General features: G+C 36.9%; 1 protein-coding gene across 1 annotated transcript; it reads right to left on the minus strand.

Annotated features, from left to right (window-relative positions):
- Positions 1–1,117: 1,117 nt before the first annotated feature.
- SEC (Tetratricopeptide repeat (TPR)-like superfamily protein) lies at positions 1,118–18,621 on the minus strand. Its single transcript, XM_086451812.1, has 28 exons — positions 18,150–18,621; positions 14,670–14,815; positions 14,314–14,412; positions 14,154–14,204; positions 12,790–12,906; positions 12,645–12,701; positions 11,661–11,780; positions 11,386–11,448; positions 11,214–11,292; positions 9,225–9,334; positions 9,065–9,118; positions 8,906–8,973; positions 8,709–8,811; positions 8,364–8,566; positions 8,149–8,245; positions 5,965–6,036; positions 5,780–5,856; positions 5,579–5,695; positions 5,353–5,437; positions 5,095–5,262; positions 4,712–4,822; positions 4,538–4,624; positions 3,159–3,286; positions 2,983–3,065; positions 2,734–2,839; positions 2,487–2,633; positions 1,851–1,971; positions 1,118–1,477 (listed from the first exon to the last, which is right to left on the minus strand). The coding sequence occupies exons 1-28, from the start codon at positions 18,355–18,357 to the stop codon at positions 1,364–1,366; spliced, it is 2,991 nt and encodes a 996-aa protein (XP_086307938.1). The 5' UTR covers positions 18,358–18,621; the 3' UTR covers positions 1,118–1,363.
- Positions 18,622–18,783: the final 162 nt, after the last annotated feature.

Here is an 18,783-nt window from a genome sequence, read left to right on the forward strand (position 1 = left end):
TTAACTGGACTTAGATCCTCAAAATCTCTTTTGACTTCTCATTCAACTAACTTTACCTCAAATTGTATTGCAGTGTCATCATCCTGTGTTGTTGGTTTATGATTTGTTATTAGGATCGTGTATTAATATTAAAATAAAATAAAAAGGGATCTCATGAGGTAAGAGCTCTTGGCTTTATTCCCAACAAACCATTATCATCTCTAACCGTTGCACTTTATCTTACACAAGTTGAAACAAAACAAAAAATGAATTAAAATGGAAATTAAACTCATATTCATCTCAGTAGTAGTCTTTCAAGTTTTTTAGATGGAGCCAATCAAATTCTCCTCTATATATATATATATATATATATATATATATATATATATATATATATATATATAATAACTAAATAAGTTCCCAAAATCTTTTTGTAATGGTTTTCAAATCTTTTATAGATGGATTCATCGTCGTCGTCGTCGTCATCATCATATTCTCCTCTCCTTTGATAATAACATACCCTCCTCATCTCCAACCACCACCTCCTCCACATCATCGTCACCCACCATATTCTTTATACACCGTCTCTTTACCACCACCACCTCTCTTTATCTTCATTCCCACATCATACATAATTTTCTCCATCAAACCCAAGAATGAGATAAAAGAGTTGAGGGAGCAGATTGATTCCTGGATTCAATAATCTTCCTCATTATGGGTTTGATGATGAGACTAAAAGAGTGTGTGTTTGCTCCCGTGGAGTGGAGTTCGCAACATTATTGAGCTTGTTGCAATATAATTTGCTCCACTCACCTCATTGGATGAGGGATGAAATACCCACTAAAAAGGATGTTAAAAGAGTTGTCATTTCTTAGCAACTCCCATAGAGCTGCAAACTCTCACAGTGACCTACTCTCTCTTTTCAAACACTTCAAATCAAACCTCATAAAATGGATAGGGGATTCAGGGTGGTTAGTATATTGTTTTTTTTTTTTTGGAAGAAACCCAAAAACATCATCCATATAATCACCAAAAGTTTACCAGTACTAAAAACTGAGTTAAAAACACTACCCATGATTTTGAAAAGCATCCATAGTTCAAGAAGGGGGAAAGGGGGGCACAAACCATAATTCTCACATTTGACCAAGAAGGGCTCCAAGAGATGCATTATCATTAAGTAAATTGGGGAAAAGGGGGGCAATCCAGATAAAGTATCATCAATCCATCCATCCATCCACACTGCCTTACATGCAAATACGTCTCAGTTGCATCATTTGGACAAACCAACCAATCCCAAATTTCCCAGAATCATCTATTTATATTTCGCCCAATTGCTTAATTTACACAATCAATACTTTTTTACCTTTTTTTTTTTCTTTTTTCTCTATCTGTCGTATGGGAACTCAACATCATTCTCTATTACCTTGAAGGGCTGTGGATGTCTGCCTGAGCAATATATATTCCACATCTTGAAATATGATCTCTCCAGATTCCTAACCTGAAAAAATTTTGTACAAGAAAACAAAACCAATTAGACAAAATATGATGTGATGGGCCAGTGACTTTTCACCAGCATTGCTTTGAATCATGTTAACCAAGTTTGGATTCACCAATTAGTTTAATTTGGATAAATCCAAAAAAAATTTCGGATATTATTTTTTTTGACAAATTTTTCGGATATTATACAAATAATGTTTTTTTGGTTTCTTCCCAATGACCCAGAATCAACGTCCCTAAAAACTCAATCTTGTTCTCAAGATTTGTGGGGTGGGTGATCAGCTGTTCTCTAATTAGGAGAATTCATCAAGAGTATTTTTCTTCCTTTTTTTTTTTTATTTCAGAGAGAAATTTGTGACTGCAAATTAACTTACCCAACGTGAAGTATCAAACAATGGGCAGGTTAAACGAACTGCCTTGAGTTTATTAGTCAGAGCCTGGAGCTTTGGACGATTCTCTGCCAATGACACTGCCTTCTCCTCATATTCTTTCATACTTTTGGGCACACAAGGGGGCAAAGGCAAAGCAAACAGATGATGAATAATCAGATCTTTGTTGTGAGTGGAATAATCCAAGAACATGTGAATAATAGGTGAATTAAAAGGTGTACCTGGTGGGCACCACACACTCATGGTGTTTGATATAGGCTGTCAATGGATTGGATAGTGGCCGACTTGGTATTAATCCAATAAAGATCGGATCGGGCTAAAACCGATATTATATACAAAATCTAAATGAACTTTATATATCTCAACAAATATAAAATATAATTATGTACTTTCTAACATATTATTGGATGGGGATCTTGTCGGAATCCAAAACATTGATCCAGACCTGATGTTATCAGATCAGATTTCGGGTCTGATCCGATCCACTGACAATCCTAATTTGAGATTCTGTGCTGCCACACCTCGTGCCTGAGCACTAAGAAGTGTGGAGTGATTTCCACCAACCCATGATGAGCACAGAACGACCATCAAGAGAAATCACAAAACCACAAGATTCATTACCTGCTAACTATCATTTCCTCGCCAACTCCAGTAGCCAGACAAAGTGAACCTGCCACTCTGGTCGCCATCTTTTCGAGTGGCAGTGTTACCATTGGCAAACCAGCCCATAGCACATCTGTGCCAGTTGTGTGGGCATTGCATAATGGCCTACTCACAGAAAACAGGGAGAAAAAAAATAATCTAATTGCCTTTGTTAGATATGAAACAGAAATAAGGAAACCCTAATAAATGCTAACAGTAAACTTACGTGTCAAGGAATAGATCTGCTAAAGCACTACGTCTTATGTGTTCATTTTTCATGGCAACATCAGTGAAAATAATTTGGTCGGGCTGCACCCCATTCGCAGCAGCATCTGGACATGCCAGAACCAATTGGTGAGATGAAATGAATCATTGCATCCATTGTAAATATTGTTCGTGAATACTATAATATATAATTGGGGTCTACAACTAGCTTGATTATAACAGAAAATATTATTACAGATAATATACATACATGCACGAAGTCTCGTCTCGCCTGCAGCTGGGAACCTGAGAAGCCAAAGTGCGCTATTGGGGACACGCTTAAGAATATTGCACCTGAGAGGGATTGCACATTGACAACACTGGTGAGACATGTAAATGCCATGATCCTCATATAACAAGTTATATTTGAGTTGAGGTTGAGATTACCAAGTGTTGAAGATTTCAGGATCCATCTTGTATAGCTGATTGAAGCATGCAAATATGAATTTGTCTTCAGGTAATCCATAGTCTGAACGCTTGTGACGGCAAATTGGATCCAGTACATCACGATTTTTCTGAGAATAGAGTTTAGATGTTGAATCAAATTTGGATGTAAAATCACAATGGAGAAGGATTCATATAATTGGTAAGTGAGAATCAAATAGATTATTAATAACTGAGTTATTAAAATAAGAATTGCATCAACATAATTAAAATTTAAAAATATAAATAGCCCAGCAACTCCCTTCAACCTTGAAATTAAGTTTTAATTATCAATATACAAACACAATTACCAATCTTTAGAATTTGCTATCATGTGCATGCATATTTAGTCATTGACGTTAGATGGTGTCATGTTATTTAATAGAAAGAAAAAAAACCCCACTAGTTTTCTTTTTGTTTGCATTTAAAGTTTAGAGGGAAAAAATGCAGACACAAGAGTAATTGAATTAATTACCCAGAAAATATGCCCCATATTCTTTTTGGAGGGCTAAAAAAATAATGAGAGAAACCCCAACTCCCTATTATTCAAGTTTCTTATGAAACACATACTCCATGAGAGACCATGCTCGTCAAGCATGGCCCAGCAACACCAAAAAAGATGCCCCCTTACCATGGTATCAGAGCATGGCCCACTATGATACTATGTTGACTACCATTTACCCCAAAAGACCAATCTGATGGGGAAGACGCAAATATGAATCTAAGAGGGTCATGGGTCGAATTGGGGCACAATACGTGAGCACGTGACACCTGGGAGCGGAGGCGGATAACACAACACTCGGACTTCCACACCCATAAGGGTGGAAAATTCCCTCGAAGAGACTCGAACCTGTGACTTGTACGAACCTAGCACTCTAATACCATGTTAACAAATCATGACGCAACTATGAATATAAGAGGGTCACGGGTTGAACTAGGGCATGACACATGAGCATGTGACACCCGGGAGCGGAGGCGGATAATACAACACTCAACATTATCTAAAAATCAGAGCAAACACAAAGGGATCGATCACCAGCCTTCCAGGGCAATCTAACACACCACATCCTCCCTGAGACAAACTCTATCACCCTTTCCAACTGTAAACACATGGCACCTCTTGAACTCAGTAGTCACTTTTAGATAGTAAACTTGCACAGAATCCTCGGAATCTTTTCTAAACAGATTAAGTTTGAAGATTCTTAACACTATTTTAATGAATAATACGATTCAAATTATAGATCATAGGATTCTTACATAGATAAATAATGATATAATGATTAGTGACATTGTGGAAGGAATTCTAAGCAACATAGTACATTTCAATATTAAGAAACACTCACCTGTTTATAATCATTTACAAAGTAGCAATGAGGAAGATGGACAAGCTTCTCAGAGTAAATATGTGAGTAGCATGTAGGTGAAACAAACTGCAGCCAAAGAAGCCAAGTATTAGGCCAAACATAAAATCAGATGCTTTCCGAAAGATTGAGAAGGAAAAAGATGTTGCTACTCACCTCATCAGTGACCAAATAATCTATGTAAGTTGCTCCTGTTGTTCCAGGGAATCCCATGTACGAAACCTGAATGGGTGCTGGCTGCATTGCAAATATCTCATTCCGCGCACCCTGCAGAATTAGGGAAAAGGTCACAAACTCAGGTATAAACATTGCAAAATGAGTAACAGAATATACTTTTTGGATCAGAAAATTTATTTTTAACAGGTTTTAAATGTAAAGGGGTTGTTGATCCAAGATCTATGGAACTACCATGCAGCCTTTACTACCTCACCAAGGTGCCAGATTAATGGCTCAAAAGTTTTGCCAAAAAAAAAACAGCATTGATCATCATTTCAAAAACCGGGCAGAATAATAGGAAGAGCAATAAATCAAGAAGATACCTTGGTATATCCATTGAGATTGACTAAGATCTGTATATTATCCTCATTAATCAGTCTGGCGATCACATCAGATGACATAGCTGAGACATCCACAAAGTGCTCAGCTTCAGACAGGATACGCTGTCTCCATTCAGTGCCGTCATTCTGACTTAAGGCATAACAGAACACCTGCATACACAATTTGAAAATTACCCTTCGAAAAGAGAGTAAGATAAATATATTAATTAAAATGAAATAGGTGATTCTGGATTCACAAACCTCAACATTTTCTCTGTTGTGCATGCCAAATACTGATCCCATAAGATGTGATAGAGGGTGATTACCAAAGTCACTGCTCACATATCTGGACAGACCACATAAATTTTTCTATTGAGATAATGAAAAGATATGCCCCAGCAACCCCCTCCGCCCAAAATACAGAACCCATAAGAAGAAAGGAAAACTGTAAGGCAAGAATGGGTAGAATTTGGATGTCCATGCTTACCCGACTCTTAGTCGCCCATTTCTACCATCACTTTTTATAGGTATTGGAGAGGGGTGACTAAAGGAAGGAAGCCCATAACGGGATGCAATCAAAGAGCAGTGTGCGGCATATTTACAACTGCAAGAACAAGACAAATCATAAATAGAAAGCATCAGCTTAATCCTAGTAACATCCCACATTTCAATAACATATAAACATTACCTAATTTCCAATGCAAGCTTAGGATCAATGGGATATGCAATTGCATGAAAAGGTTGCACACTCGGGAGGACTGACATCTGGAAATGAAGATAATTAGCTGTCAACATCAATTCTACTAACAAAAATCAATTGGTAAACTAATACGAGAATCTAGAAAGAAGGCAAAATGCAGAATGGTTGGAAACCTTTATCTGCCTCCTTAGAATCCCCTCAACTTCAGCAAACTTGCTTTCCCGGTCATCCCAATTGCAGACACACTGAAGAACAATCAAGAAATAATATGAATCACCACCAAATGAATTCAAATCGGTATTTAAAAAACGTGCAAGTTGTGGCCTTCCTAGTTGACCTGGCATGACCTAATACTAGTGAAGTCTAGACAGGCTCCTTGAAACTTGAATGCCTTGATTTGGGCAGCATGAATTGCAAAAAAATCCATCTCAACGGTGACAGAAAATGTTTATCCAGAGCTAGTACATTGGATTTAGGATGGTTAATCATAATCTTTGTATACTGGATTGAGATCATTTCCCTACCATCTTATGACTATCTATATATATTGATCAATTATAACTACATATATTTCAAAATTAAAATCCTTCAACTATGGCATAGGAAACTTGGTCAACTTCACTCGGGTAAGAGTACAGTGTCCATGCCTACAGTGTCCATGCCATGCATAGCTCAGTCCTATATCTGAATATCTAATGTCTGAAACTCAAAAGCATTCAAAAGAGTGGATTCAAAAGGAAAAGCCTGACCCTGCTCAAACCAAGAACCGAACCAAACCGATTGCTTTGGGGTGGTTTGGTTCAGTTTGGAACAAGTTGTGGTTCAATTCTGGGCTGAGAAAATGGAATAAGTCAATTTGGTTCGGTACTCAGTTCAAGGCTTGTATAGAACCAAACCAAGCACAGAACCCTTAATGATTTACTACTTTTTAGGGATTAGGACAAAGATTAATGATTTTTTTATGGATAGATGGGTGATTGTTTTTCATGGATATATTAATGTTCATTTTCTTAAAAATATGTTGTTTCCAAGGAGGTCTACAATATATTGGCAACCCATAGAACCTAACTGAACCAAACCAACCTTAGTCTGGTTTGGTTCAGTTCAATGGGTCGTACATGGGTTGATATCCCTTGCCCCGAGCGGGATACAGGTCAGATACAGATCCATTTCTATATCCACCTAAAATCAAATTATATATTACTTTGTAAGTTATATTTTTCAAGATATCTTTCATCAACCAACAAGTGTTGGGCATAGTGGTTGAGACCTCTTTCCAAAAAGGAAGAGGTCATGAGTACAAGACACCTTTTGGCCACCTTCAACGATTTTCCTTGAAATAACCTTCAATGGATCGAAATTATCCAATCCAAATTAATTACTTCGGTCGGAACGGATCTGGATACGTGTTCAGTGAAAGCAAATGGATCGGATAAGATTTTAGCTAGTAGGGTCCGATCGGATCTGGATTCATATAAAAACTCCGATATGGATATACTCATATCCGACCCGTTTTAAGCCCTATCATTACCACCACCACCATCACCAAACCCATATTTCAAAGTTTGGGGGACAGCTATTCACATACACAATTTCTGAATGGAGAAAAAATTGGTTATATCCATGTAATGCCCTTGTCTGTGTGTGAATTATTGAATTCCTCATATCCTATTATATAATGGGGATGGTTCATGGGACAATAATTGTTATAAAATCTATGACAACGATTTTTTTCTTATATGGTTTAGAAGTTTCGGAATGAGCTGATTTTTGGTAAGGATGATCTCCTCACCATAGAGATCCTCATCACCAAAATCAGCTCATTGCAAAACTTCTAACCCCATCAAAGGTGGTTGACAAAAAAATTGACAGTCCACGATTCCTAAACTTGTAAATTGGGGTTAGAAATTTTGGAATGGGCTGATTTTTGGTGAAGATGATCTCTATACCAAAAATAAGCCCATTCCGAAACTTCTAACCCATACAAGACAAGAACCAGTGTCATAGATCTTGTCACAATTATTGTCCCATGAACTGCCCCCTTATATGAATCAATATATAACTTATTATTAATTGGAAAAGATTTATTTACTTCTATAATATTTAAATATACAACTTGAATCTACAAATCTTGTTTACAGGTTTGGCGAATCCGGCAACTTGTAGGACCAGGACGGCACAATGCAATGGCAAGCCAAACCTAGATGTCTTGACCTTGACATTTTGAGACACAATCGGACATTGAACCATAATTGTAATAAATCTAAGGAGATGCCTTCCAGTAGAGCCAAAGAAAATTTATCACAATTTTCTTTAAAATTAAAAACTGAACAATCACATTATGCATTTCACTATACCTGTAAGGTGTGAAGAAGGTTACAAGTTGCTTCTGGAAAATCAGGACGTAGAATCAATGCTTGCTTATAGCTTTTTATAGCCGCCTCCACATGCCCACTGCAAATCATCCAAATACATGACATTCATGCAACATAAATGACCATAAGAACACACTTTTGATTGTTCAATGACAGTAATCTTCCAAATTTTGTATAAGGCAGACAATACGATATACCTGTCCTTGTACGCTGAAGCCAGATTGGCATGAGCTTCAGCCATAGTTGGCCGAACAGTAACAGCTCGTATGTAGTCCTGAATTGCCTCACTAACTCTACCAATCTCCTTGAATGTGTTTCCCCTATTGACAAGCACGTCAGCAGCCAAAGGATCTATGCGCAGAACTTCGTTGTAGCAAGATATAGCATCAGCAAAATTTCCCTGTAGTCAAAAACAAAAAATGGCAAAAAAACAAAATTAGGTACGAATAGACCTTAGGAGCTTCCAGACACAATCAATTATTGTTGGAAAACGGAGCATTTCTTACTAATGATAAAAGAAAAGAGAAGCCGCGTGCCAATACCTGCTGTTTATATATAATAGCTAAATTACTGAAAGGAGCAGATAGTCCCGTTGTTACAGCCAATGTTGCCTTGTAACATGTAGCAGCAGCACTAAGCATGTTCCTGCACATTCAGAATCAAAGTGAAGCCTTACAAATCTATAAAACATCATCAAGATCATTCATAATAAATGTAGGGACATGTATAGAGAGTATACCATTCCATATATATATTTCCAAGGTTTGTAAGGGCCTGTGGGTGGTTAGGTTGGAACGCAAGGCATGACTTCATACAACAAGAGAAATAAGGTCAGAATAATCAAATGCAAACTTGCAGAAGGATCAATGGAATTATAATACAAGGGAAGGGAAATTACACGATAGCAATGGATCGCTTCTTCAACTCTACCAGAATCTTTCAGGGCGTTACCCTTTTCATTGCAAAACAAATCCCAAGTAAGTTTCAATGTTTCATCGTTAGGGAAAAGCTAGGGCTGTCAAATCAAATTAACATCACTACTAAAATAGAGGACCAACCAAATTGTTGTACGCCTCCAAGAATCCTGAATCACAAGCAATGGCTTGCTTGTAATGGAGAATTGCCAGATCCAGCTGATTTGTCTCATAATATATACTAGCCAGATTGCCTGCAACAGTATATTATTAAAATGTATCACTGAATACATAACTTTTTTTGGTAAGTAAAAAAATTTATTTATTTAAGAAAGGCAGTCAAAATCCTCAAAATACAAACAACACAGCACTTCGAACATAGTGACTCTCATCTAAAATCAAAATCCTCAAAATACACTCCCTTGAACTCTAGAGCTACTTTGCACTGAAAAAACAAACACCCTAAAATTTTCACAACCATCACACTCCACCCCTTGGAATACTCTCCTGTTCATCTCCCTACAAGATTCCCAGCAGATGGCAAAAGGAAGAATGGCCGAAAGATATCCCTTTCTACCCAAGAACAAATTCTGAAGCCAAGCTTGGAAAAGAGACTTGGTTGACTTCGGAAAAAAAAATTGGTTGACTTGGGAAAAAAAAAAAAAACCCAACAGATTTGAAATAGAGAGAAAATGGGACCAGAGCCTGCGCTAGTGAAAGGGCAATGAACCAAAATATGATCCACTGATTTTTCATTTGCCTTGCACAATAAACAGATAATTGGCATAAAAAACCCTCTGTTTATCAAGTGGTCTAAGGTGAGAAATTTATCAGACACAACTAACCAGATGAAAAAAGGCTCTTTTGAAGGAACCTTAGACCACGCAAATTGAAGCAACTGGGAAGGACCGGGGTGATTGAGGCACGAGCTGACCAGACACTGAAAACATAACTTAAAACTAAGATATGAAACTCTTTCTAGTCTCTAAGAAACCATCCACCGTAAGGTTCAACAACAATTTTTTTATTAAAAAAAAAAAGAAGCCTCGTTGCAAAAAATTTGGGGCCACCAAAAAAGCCATCCACAATAAGGTTCCCAAAAATTAAAAAGCAAGTTATGCTGCAAATCTTATTGTCTAAGAAAACCATCTTCACTAAGTAGGGTTACAAACAGGTTTGATCAGTCCACTAATAACCTGCTCGTGTCAGCTCTAATTATAATTCAACCCTTCTAATTGAATCCCAGACCAAAATATACATTTTTAACATAGGTAAAGGTTAGATTCAGGACATCCCAAAACTCAACATGTTTGAACCTCTATTTGTCCAGGGACGTAATTGAATCATGTAGACCCACAACCCATTTTGATTGTATCTAACTCGAAGTAGGTCCACATGAGTTTTAGGGGTTGTTTGGGAATGTAAATCAATGGAAGTCATCGGCAGACGTGACATAACCCATTAGGACTACGTTTAGTTAACGTGGAACTCACTTTTTCAGCTACCCATCAATTAGACTCTCCTCTAGTGCATGCGAAATGTGTAGCCTTTTTTTTATTAGATAGGAAGCGAGCAATGGCAAAGCCCTAGTTCAGTACCTCTCTAGCATTGATGATTAAAATAAAATATTCAAACAGTCCTTCGAGGTTCACAATTTGAGTTATGTATAGACACCATTTTCTGCCTCTTTATCATCCATTTATAGCCTCCGAATTTTGCACAAACAATAATTCTCACTAGTGTTGTTATCGATCTTTGCACATGCAAACCATCTAAATTGTGTTTCCTTTATAATAACTCCTATTGAAGTTATTCCTATATCCATTTGAATGTACTCATTTCTGATTCTAGCTTCTTAACCTTAACACGTTCATCTTAGCATATGCATTTCCACTATGCTTATTATATGAAAATATTGCTCCTTGTTACTCAATAGTCATCTCCGTAAAGCCAAGCTGAACTCAAACTTAACTGTAAAAAAATTCCAAGCACAACCAGTCTAGAGTTACCATGATTAAAAAAGAAACTCTTTCAAGCACAACGAAACACGTCAAAAAGAAACGCAACTCAACCAGTTCTGGAAGTCTGTTAGCTATAATGCATGAATAAACATGAACTCATAATAGTACTTACCAAAAGCCACTGCATAGTCTGGTCGTGCCTGAAGAGCGCGCTGATAACACAAAATAGCCTCTTGAGACATTCCCAAAGCCTGGAAAACACAAAAGAAATATCTGTCTCTACAGATACCAGTCTTGGCATTTGTTCCTACTGAAACTTACTGGCAGAATACATGATAGCATACCTTATAAACATTTCCCAAGTTTAGATAGGCATCAGCAAATGTTGGTTTAAGCTTAACTGCTTCCTGAAAATAAATGCAATTCATCAGAACTAAAAGAAATCGCAATTGATATAGATAGAGGACCACTCCAACAAAAGTTCATCAAAGGTGTAAACAAGTAAAAGAAAATAATAGTTCATACAAAAACTGCAACTTAACAGGCACAAAAACCAAACAATTATAGCCAAAAGTGCGGGAAATGACCGCACAAAGAAATAGGATCAAGAATCATATACCTTGTAATACTGAAGTGCTCTATTAAGATCACCCGCCTCCATGAATAGACCAGCAAGATTTGACCATGCAATAGCAAATGTTGGTTGAATACGAATAGCTTCAAGATAGCAATTGTATGCCTGCAAAAAGCAAAAACATTAAGACAGGCTGGGATGTAGGAGCCACAACAAGAATAACAAATCAAAACATATATGTGGCAGCACCCCAGCGTGAACCTGAATAAGGAGTATTCAACTGCAAATCTGGGAGAAGTCAATATTACTGCTATTTCAAGTCACTAAATTCACCAACAAAAGAGAAAAACAAAGTGCACAAAGATCCAAGTATAAAAGAAATCCTTTTTTTTTTTTTTGGGATAAATGACAGAAGAAGAAATCCTTTAAGTGAATATATCAAACAATTTGGGGGATAAAGTTAGCCCATAGGTACTCGGTGGAAAGAACCGCACAGAGGTCCTTCAAAAACCAATGAGGTACTATGCCGACACATCATGAATCGTGTGTATGGAATGGATGTCAGATATAACTCAAATACCAAAATGTTAAACATGCATGGAATTACATTAAAAATTAGAAGAAAATAAAATTATTGTTTTAGAAAATATCATTTTCAAGTACACATCTGCGTTTCATAATTCTTATATTTGGGATTCGAGCAAAAGTCTGCACCTGCACCCATACCCATTAGCTTACCCACAATAGATATGGGAGATGCAAACCAACTCTAGAGATGAAAGAAGACAACCCCAGGATAGCTGTAACAGTGATATTTGATATGAGGTGATTAGTGATTACTATAATAATAAATAAATGAAAACATGAACAATACACTTCATGAGAATGAATAGTCATATCACATTAACATGCAAGCTGTGAATGTATGAAATAGCATACAGACAACATCTAGGCTCTCGACTAAGACTAGTGAGCACAAGATACTCGAAAAACAATTGATTGCACTACGTGTTTTGAGTTGTAACTTACTTCTTGCACCAAACCTTGTGCTTTCATCAGATTTCCAAGGTTGCTATGAGCATCAACCTATGCCAATTATGGATAATACCATGTCAATATCATCTCAGAAATATAGATGCCAATAAGAAAAAGATAAAAGGAAAGAAGGATTCACCAGGCGGGGATTCAAAGCTAGAGCCTGCCGACAACATTGAGCTGCCTCGTTACGTCTTCCTTTCCGCATGTAAGCACTAGCTAAGTTTGACCATGCATCACAAAAATTGGGGCGAAGCTGCAAAAAAGTACAAAATAAAAAGATCATGTAAATATGATATGGCTTGCAGAGAAATAGAGTGGAAAGAAAAAGGGTTCTCCCCATCTTCTTAGATTTATTTTAGCAGGCACATGGCATCCCTCACATTTTCGGTTTTGATGACTAGTTTGTCAAGAAAAAAAAATTATGAAATCAAAGCAATAGAAAACAAAACAAAAAACATAATGTGTCCAAGGATATCAAGAACTACAAAGGTGAAAACATCCACATCCAATACAACCATCCCTCCTGAATGGGACATCAGAACAACACCCCTTAGGTATTATTATCAGAGGAGAAGGAAACCATCAGTTTCCTTGTGGATCGGTAATGGCTACAGAGATGACTTGAAGACCCTGTGTGCAAATCAATTGAAGACTACAGTTTAACGGGTCGGACCGCCCAACGGGCATACATTCAAAACCCAAACCCGTCCCTATAATAAAATGGGCTTAGCTTGGCCCGATAACTAAATGAACTAAATTACAAAACTCAGTCTGTGACGGGCCGGATCGGGTCGAAACCAGGCCCATTGACAGCCCTACCTAGGAAACTGTCTGGTGTCTACAGCCCACCAAGGGATTGGTGCAAACATTGGAGGGACTGGCTAATGGAGTAAGTCGCAGTGCATGTATCATAACATTAACATAGAGGTAAATATAATGTGCCTAATTATGACCAACCAATGATATACTTCACATGTAATCTTGTACAATTGAAAGATCACAAACAGAAATTTTGGAAAGAACCAGGTAAGCCGGTCTCTAAGACTAAGTTAATTCATAAATGCCAGTCATGAGCTGTTAGCCTAGAGTAAACCATGAACATAGAACAATCAAACCAAAACAGATGAACCAGATGCACTGATGAATACGTAGAACAATTACTAAGAAAATTGAAAAACTAGAATGCTTGTTATGTATCTTGGCACCACGTGCTTATTCAGGTACTCTTCCAAATAATTCTGACTTCCCATTCCAATTATCTTTAGGCTTTGGCATAATCCCGCAAGCAGCCAACTCCCAAAAATATTACATATCCTGAATTCAAAATTGTCTAATACTCTAATTTGGCGTTACATATGCAACAAGAAAAAAATTACTAGAAGAACATTCCAAGTTCCAAAAGACTTTCCCTTAAAATATTTAATAGTAAGAGTGATTACATATTGACCAATCAACAAATAAATAAATAAATCGATTTCCTTCTCATATAAACATACTAACCTCAATAGCAACCAAATAATAGCGGATTGCAAGATCAATATTGCCTTTCTCCTGTATCGGGAAAAACAACAAGTGAACCCCATTAGAACCTAGAAAGGTTAACCGCTTCAGGGACTACATCGTTCATAGATCCTAATATAACAACTGCAGTAGTTTTTACCTTCCAAGCATTTGCCATGTTTCCATAACACTCAGCGAAATGAGGTTCAATTCGAAGAGCTTCTTCATTCTTTGCAATGCACATATCAAAATCGTGCAACTGGAGAAGCATTGCAAGTAGGTAGCATATTAAATGTTAGACCAACTTAAATCAGAATGGAAAAACTAAAAATCAGCCAGTCGCCAATGTAGTGGAATAAGCAAAATAGGAGAAGATAACACAAAAATGTATCATAGAGATCTACGAGAGAGCTGATCAGCAAAAAAGGACGATAAAAGAAATTTATAATGATCAAATCGGAAGAACTAACATAGTTCTAACTTCTAAGAGTACAACAAAACCACTAAAAAATCAACCTGATAGTGAATTGCACCCAGAAGGAGAAGATTATCAGTGCGCCGTGGGTTTCTCTCATATACAGCACTGCTGTGCTCTAGTGCCTGTTTATAGTTTCCAGCCTTGTATTTCTGATGTGCAAGGGCCAATAGCATATCTTCATTAACTACAGCATAGAAAAGAACTGCCTTTCAGCTAAGGAGTTTTAGAAGTTGGTATTTATTAAATCAACCTTACTTAAGAAACCATCAAAAGCACTAAGAACTCTGAAAAGCCTAAAGTTACATGTTGACCAATCTATTTGCCCAAGAAGACAGCAGTACTTTGCCCACAGCCATTCAACAAATCTGATCCATCTAATTGTAAGCATCATTTATGTCATACAAAGAAGTCTAATTGATGCTAAAAGGATGCATCATCTCACAAACTATTACAAGGTAATGGGTGGTGGAACCAAACATGATGACCCATCCACCACAAAATGAAATATATATATATAAACATAGCATTATCTGGACTTAGATTTTTGTTTTCTGTCATACCATGACTACAGATACAAAGACACCAGTCACAACATGATTAATGAAGAACCAGGGTGACATTTCCCCCTGTTTGATAAGTACAGTGGCAGATCATATAACTTTGCTAAGCATTGACATGATAAATGAACTGAAAATCCTTTAAAAAGTTATCATCCTTTTCACCGTTTTGAAAAGAAAAGTTTGCACACTTAAACCTCACATTTGTGTCCTGCTCTGTTTTTTTTTATAGGTAAAGATGATTTGATCAAAAAGAATGGAGGTCGAGGATACCAACCGAAAGCCACAAGGAAAACAAACCTACCAAAAAGCGGATACCACCGCAAACAACATCACAAAAGACTACCCCGTATCTAGATTACAAACCCTCTCCCACCTTACAAGGAAATCCTCAAAAAAAATACCCCTAAACTATTTAAACCTTTTACACCAAAAGAACAACAAGGCTAGAATCACCACGACCACATCTTGCAAGACCTTTTCTTTATCATCAAACACACGGCGGTTCCTTTGCTTCCAAATGCTCCAACTTATCGCGCAAGGTAATAATTCCCAAGTGTGTCCCGCTCTTAAATCGAGGTATATTGAAAAACATCCTTAATTTCTCTCCAAGGCATGCCCCCCAACCCTATCTTCCACCTTGAGTCACTCTAGGAACTTTTAATTTTATTTATTGTAGGGACGACACCTATATATCAAAGAATGTTGGTCTTAGTGTTTTTATAAGGCAGCATTAAGACTAGCTACTCAATGACACTGAATTTTTGGGCAATCAAGAAGTAATATGGCAATAGATTGAGCTCATAGTCACCAAAGTCACCAACTTTTTCAAAAAAAACGTGTTTTAAGTCGCGGTTTTAAAGACTAGCGATTAAATCACGACTTTTTGAAAAATTTGTGATCTAAAGACAAAAAAATGTGATTTTTTTTTTGCAGCGCAAGCTATTTTAAAAGGGTATTTTCAAAGATGATTTATTCTTAACTTTAAAATAGGATTTGATGATATAAATGATAACATCATTTAGTAGAAAAAATATATATTATCTTAACCCTATTTCGATTTTTTCGCTTTTTCGACTTTTTCCCTTGGCGACTTATTCCTGAACCCCGACTTGGTGACTATGATTGAGCTAAGCAAAGGTGAGGATGCTAAGATGAATGAGTGCAAAAAAACTAAAAAAGATAAAATTAGAAATGAACGGATTCGTAAAAATGTAGCAGCCCCAATAAATGATCCAAAATTGGTCACATGCAACAAATGCCTATAATTGCCCTACTGGGAAGCAACAACAAGTTGAAGGTTCTAAAATACATAAGTGAAATCCCAAAAGAGGATAAATTGAGGCAGTGAAAGCAGAAATGATTACACTTGCAGCAACAGAAAACACAGCTCTAGAAAAAATTGAAGAGAGTGATAGGATTTGTTTCCGACCTCGAATTGTTGGGATATTCTTATTGATTTGTCTAGAGCTTTCTCCATTGTTTCCATACAGGAGGCAATCATTAACTTCATCATAGCATGAAGTTAATTTACTTAACCATCTCCAAAATGATTACTGATAATGTTCATTTTGTATCTAACAGATTGCTCATATGGCCTATGGCCTTCTGACTGGATATAAATTATAAAAAACAACGATGGGTCCCACACTCTTTGTCTCAAGATTTATACCCCATAAACAATGTATCTTGAGGAAATGTTTTACCTTTTCTCTTCTTCCTCTTCCCTAAAAACCCCTAACTTTATTCTCTCTTCTTCTACCATTTTTCCAATACACTAACCCTCCAAATTTATTGCCTTTCCTCTTCTCCCCCCTTTCTTAATAATACCTCTCTAACTTTATTACTTTTACCCCCTTAACCCCAAAGATTTTTTTTGAATACCCCTCCAACTTTATTATTTTTTACTCTTTTACCCGCTCCTTAACCCCAAAGAGGCTGCCCACAAGGGCAAGCTCTAGTATATTCATCAACTATATAGGTCATTTTTTTCATATTTATGAGGTTTTATTTTACAATGAGCTATGTTAATTGTAATAAATTACAATGATGTTTAAACTTTTGGAACTACAATGCAGTAATCTAAAGGGTACGTAGGGAGTAGGTACCTCTGCCTCTAGACCAAGTAGGTCAAACTACAGTAAGTGAGAGGTAATCCAAAGAAGAAGGGATATATTTCTGTATTTATCAAGTGGAAAAAAATGTCTATCACAATGTATTTTATGAAGTGAAAAGTAGCATCACATATCATGATCTTCATTTACTATTCCTTGGCAATGGGAAAAAGTTTTCTACATTGAAAACTTTGATTAACACAAAAGCAATAAATAAGAATTTTTAAAATGGGCTTTAGGAGAAATCAACTATTCAAAAAAGTACAAACCCCTCCTTGAGAAGCTAGGATACCAATACCAAACAAAATCATTAACCTAATGTTACAACCTAAAATTGTTGGCAGAAGATCGATCACTGATTTTGATTAAGGTGTGGTTTCTATGGTGTTCAAGACTCCAATCCAACTGCACCAATGGATTGTAATAAACATCTAAGCAAGCAAGTTGTCTGACATCATATTATAGTAAAAGAAAAGACTTTTGAGAGCTGAACTCTGATCTAAGAGGAGGTCACAATGCCACTTATAATGCAGTTCTCATGAAAAAAATTGCGACTCTGAGATCAAGTTCCCATGTTTTCATATACTATTCTCTCCCTATGCTTGGAAAATTAGATCCGACACCAACACACAGATGTCCCAATAGGCATGTCTATGTTAACTTTCAAATATGCAAGAATTGATACGAAAACCCAATTTAAAAATACATAAATAAATTGAAATTCGTTTTCAACAGAGACAATTTTTGAATTTGATTATAAGATTCACAACTGTCCAAACTCCAAACAAACAAATTCCAAACCCTAAACGAAACATTGATCGAAATCGTAAAACAATAAAATAAAAACCTTCATGAGACTCCGACGCCTGCGATGGTCTGAGACTCAATGAAGAATCCGATTGTAAAACAAACGAATCTTCACGATCCGCATCGAACGTAACCCTAGAAAATCCAGAAGATCCCGACAGTTGGAGCTGCTGTTGTTGATGTTGAAGCTGTTGCTGCTGCTGCTGTTGCTGAAGCAGGCGCGCATCGTTCTGCAGTGAAAGAATCATCTTGCAAAAACCCTAGAAAATCAACGAAGGGAGATTGAAGAAGAACACCAATCTGATCAGATCGAAGAGAACAACAACAATTAAACCCTAGATTCTGATTCTCTCTCATAACAAGTAAATCTCGAGGACAACTCCCCGAGAAACCCTAGCTTTCACTATTCCCCTTTTTCTTCGATCGCAAGGTAAATTCCTTCCTTTATTCGGAGTTTTCTGAACCTCTAACGCAACTAAAAATGGAGTAATCGGACTTCCCAATTCCCATGCCTTTAAAGGTCGAACAATTTTAAGACTTGGAGAAATCGAAACCATTGCTCTCGGAAAAATAAACGGCTGTAGATATGGGAACCCAGCTGTACTGGACACGTGTAAAGTTCTTGAGTAATATTACCGTGCATCGAGACGTTTGTCGGATGGACAATTATAACC

Source organism: Akebia trifoliata, chromosome 8, assembly GCF_017979445.1.
Source record: "Akebia trifoliata isolate Shusen 1 chromosome 8, ASM1797944v1, whole genome shotgun sequence".
In the NCBI taxonomy this organism is placed as follows: Eukaryota; Viridiplantae; Streptophyta; class Magnoliopsida; order Ranunculales; family Lardizabalaceae; genus Akebia; species Akebia trifoliata.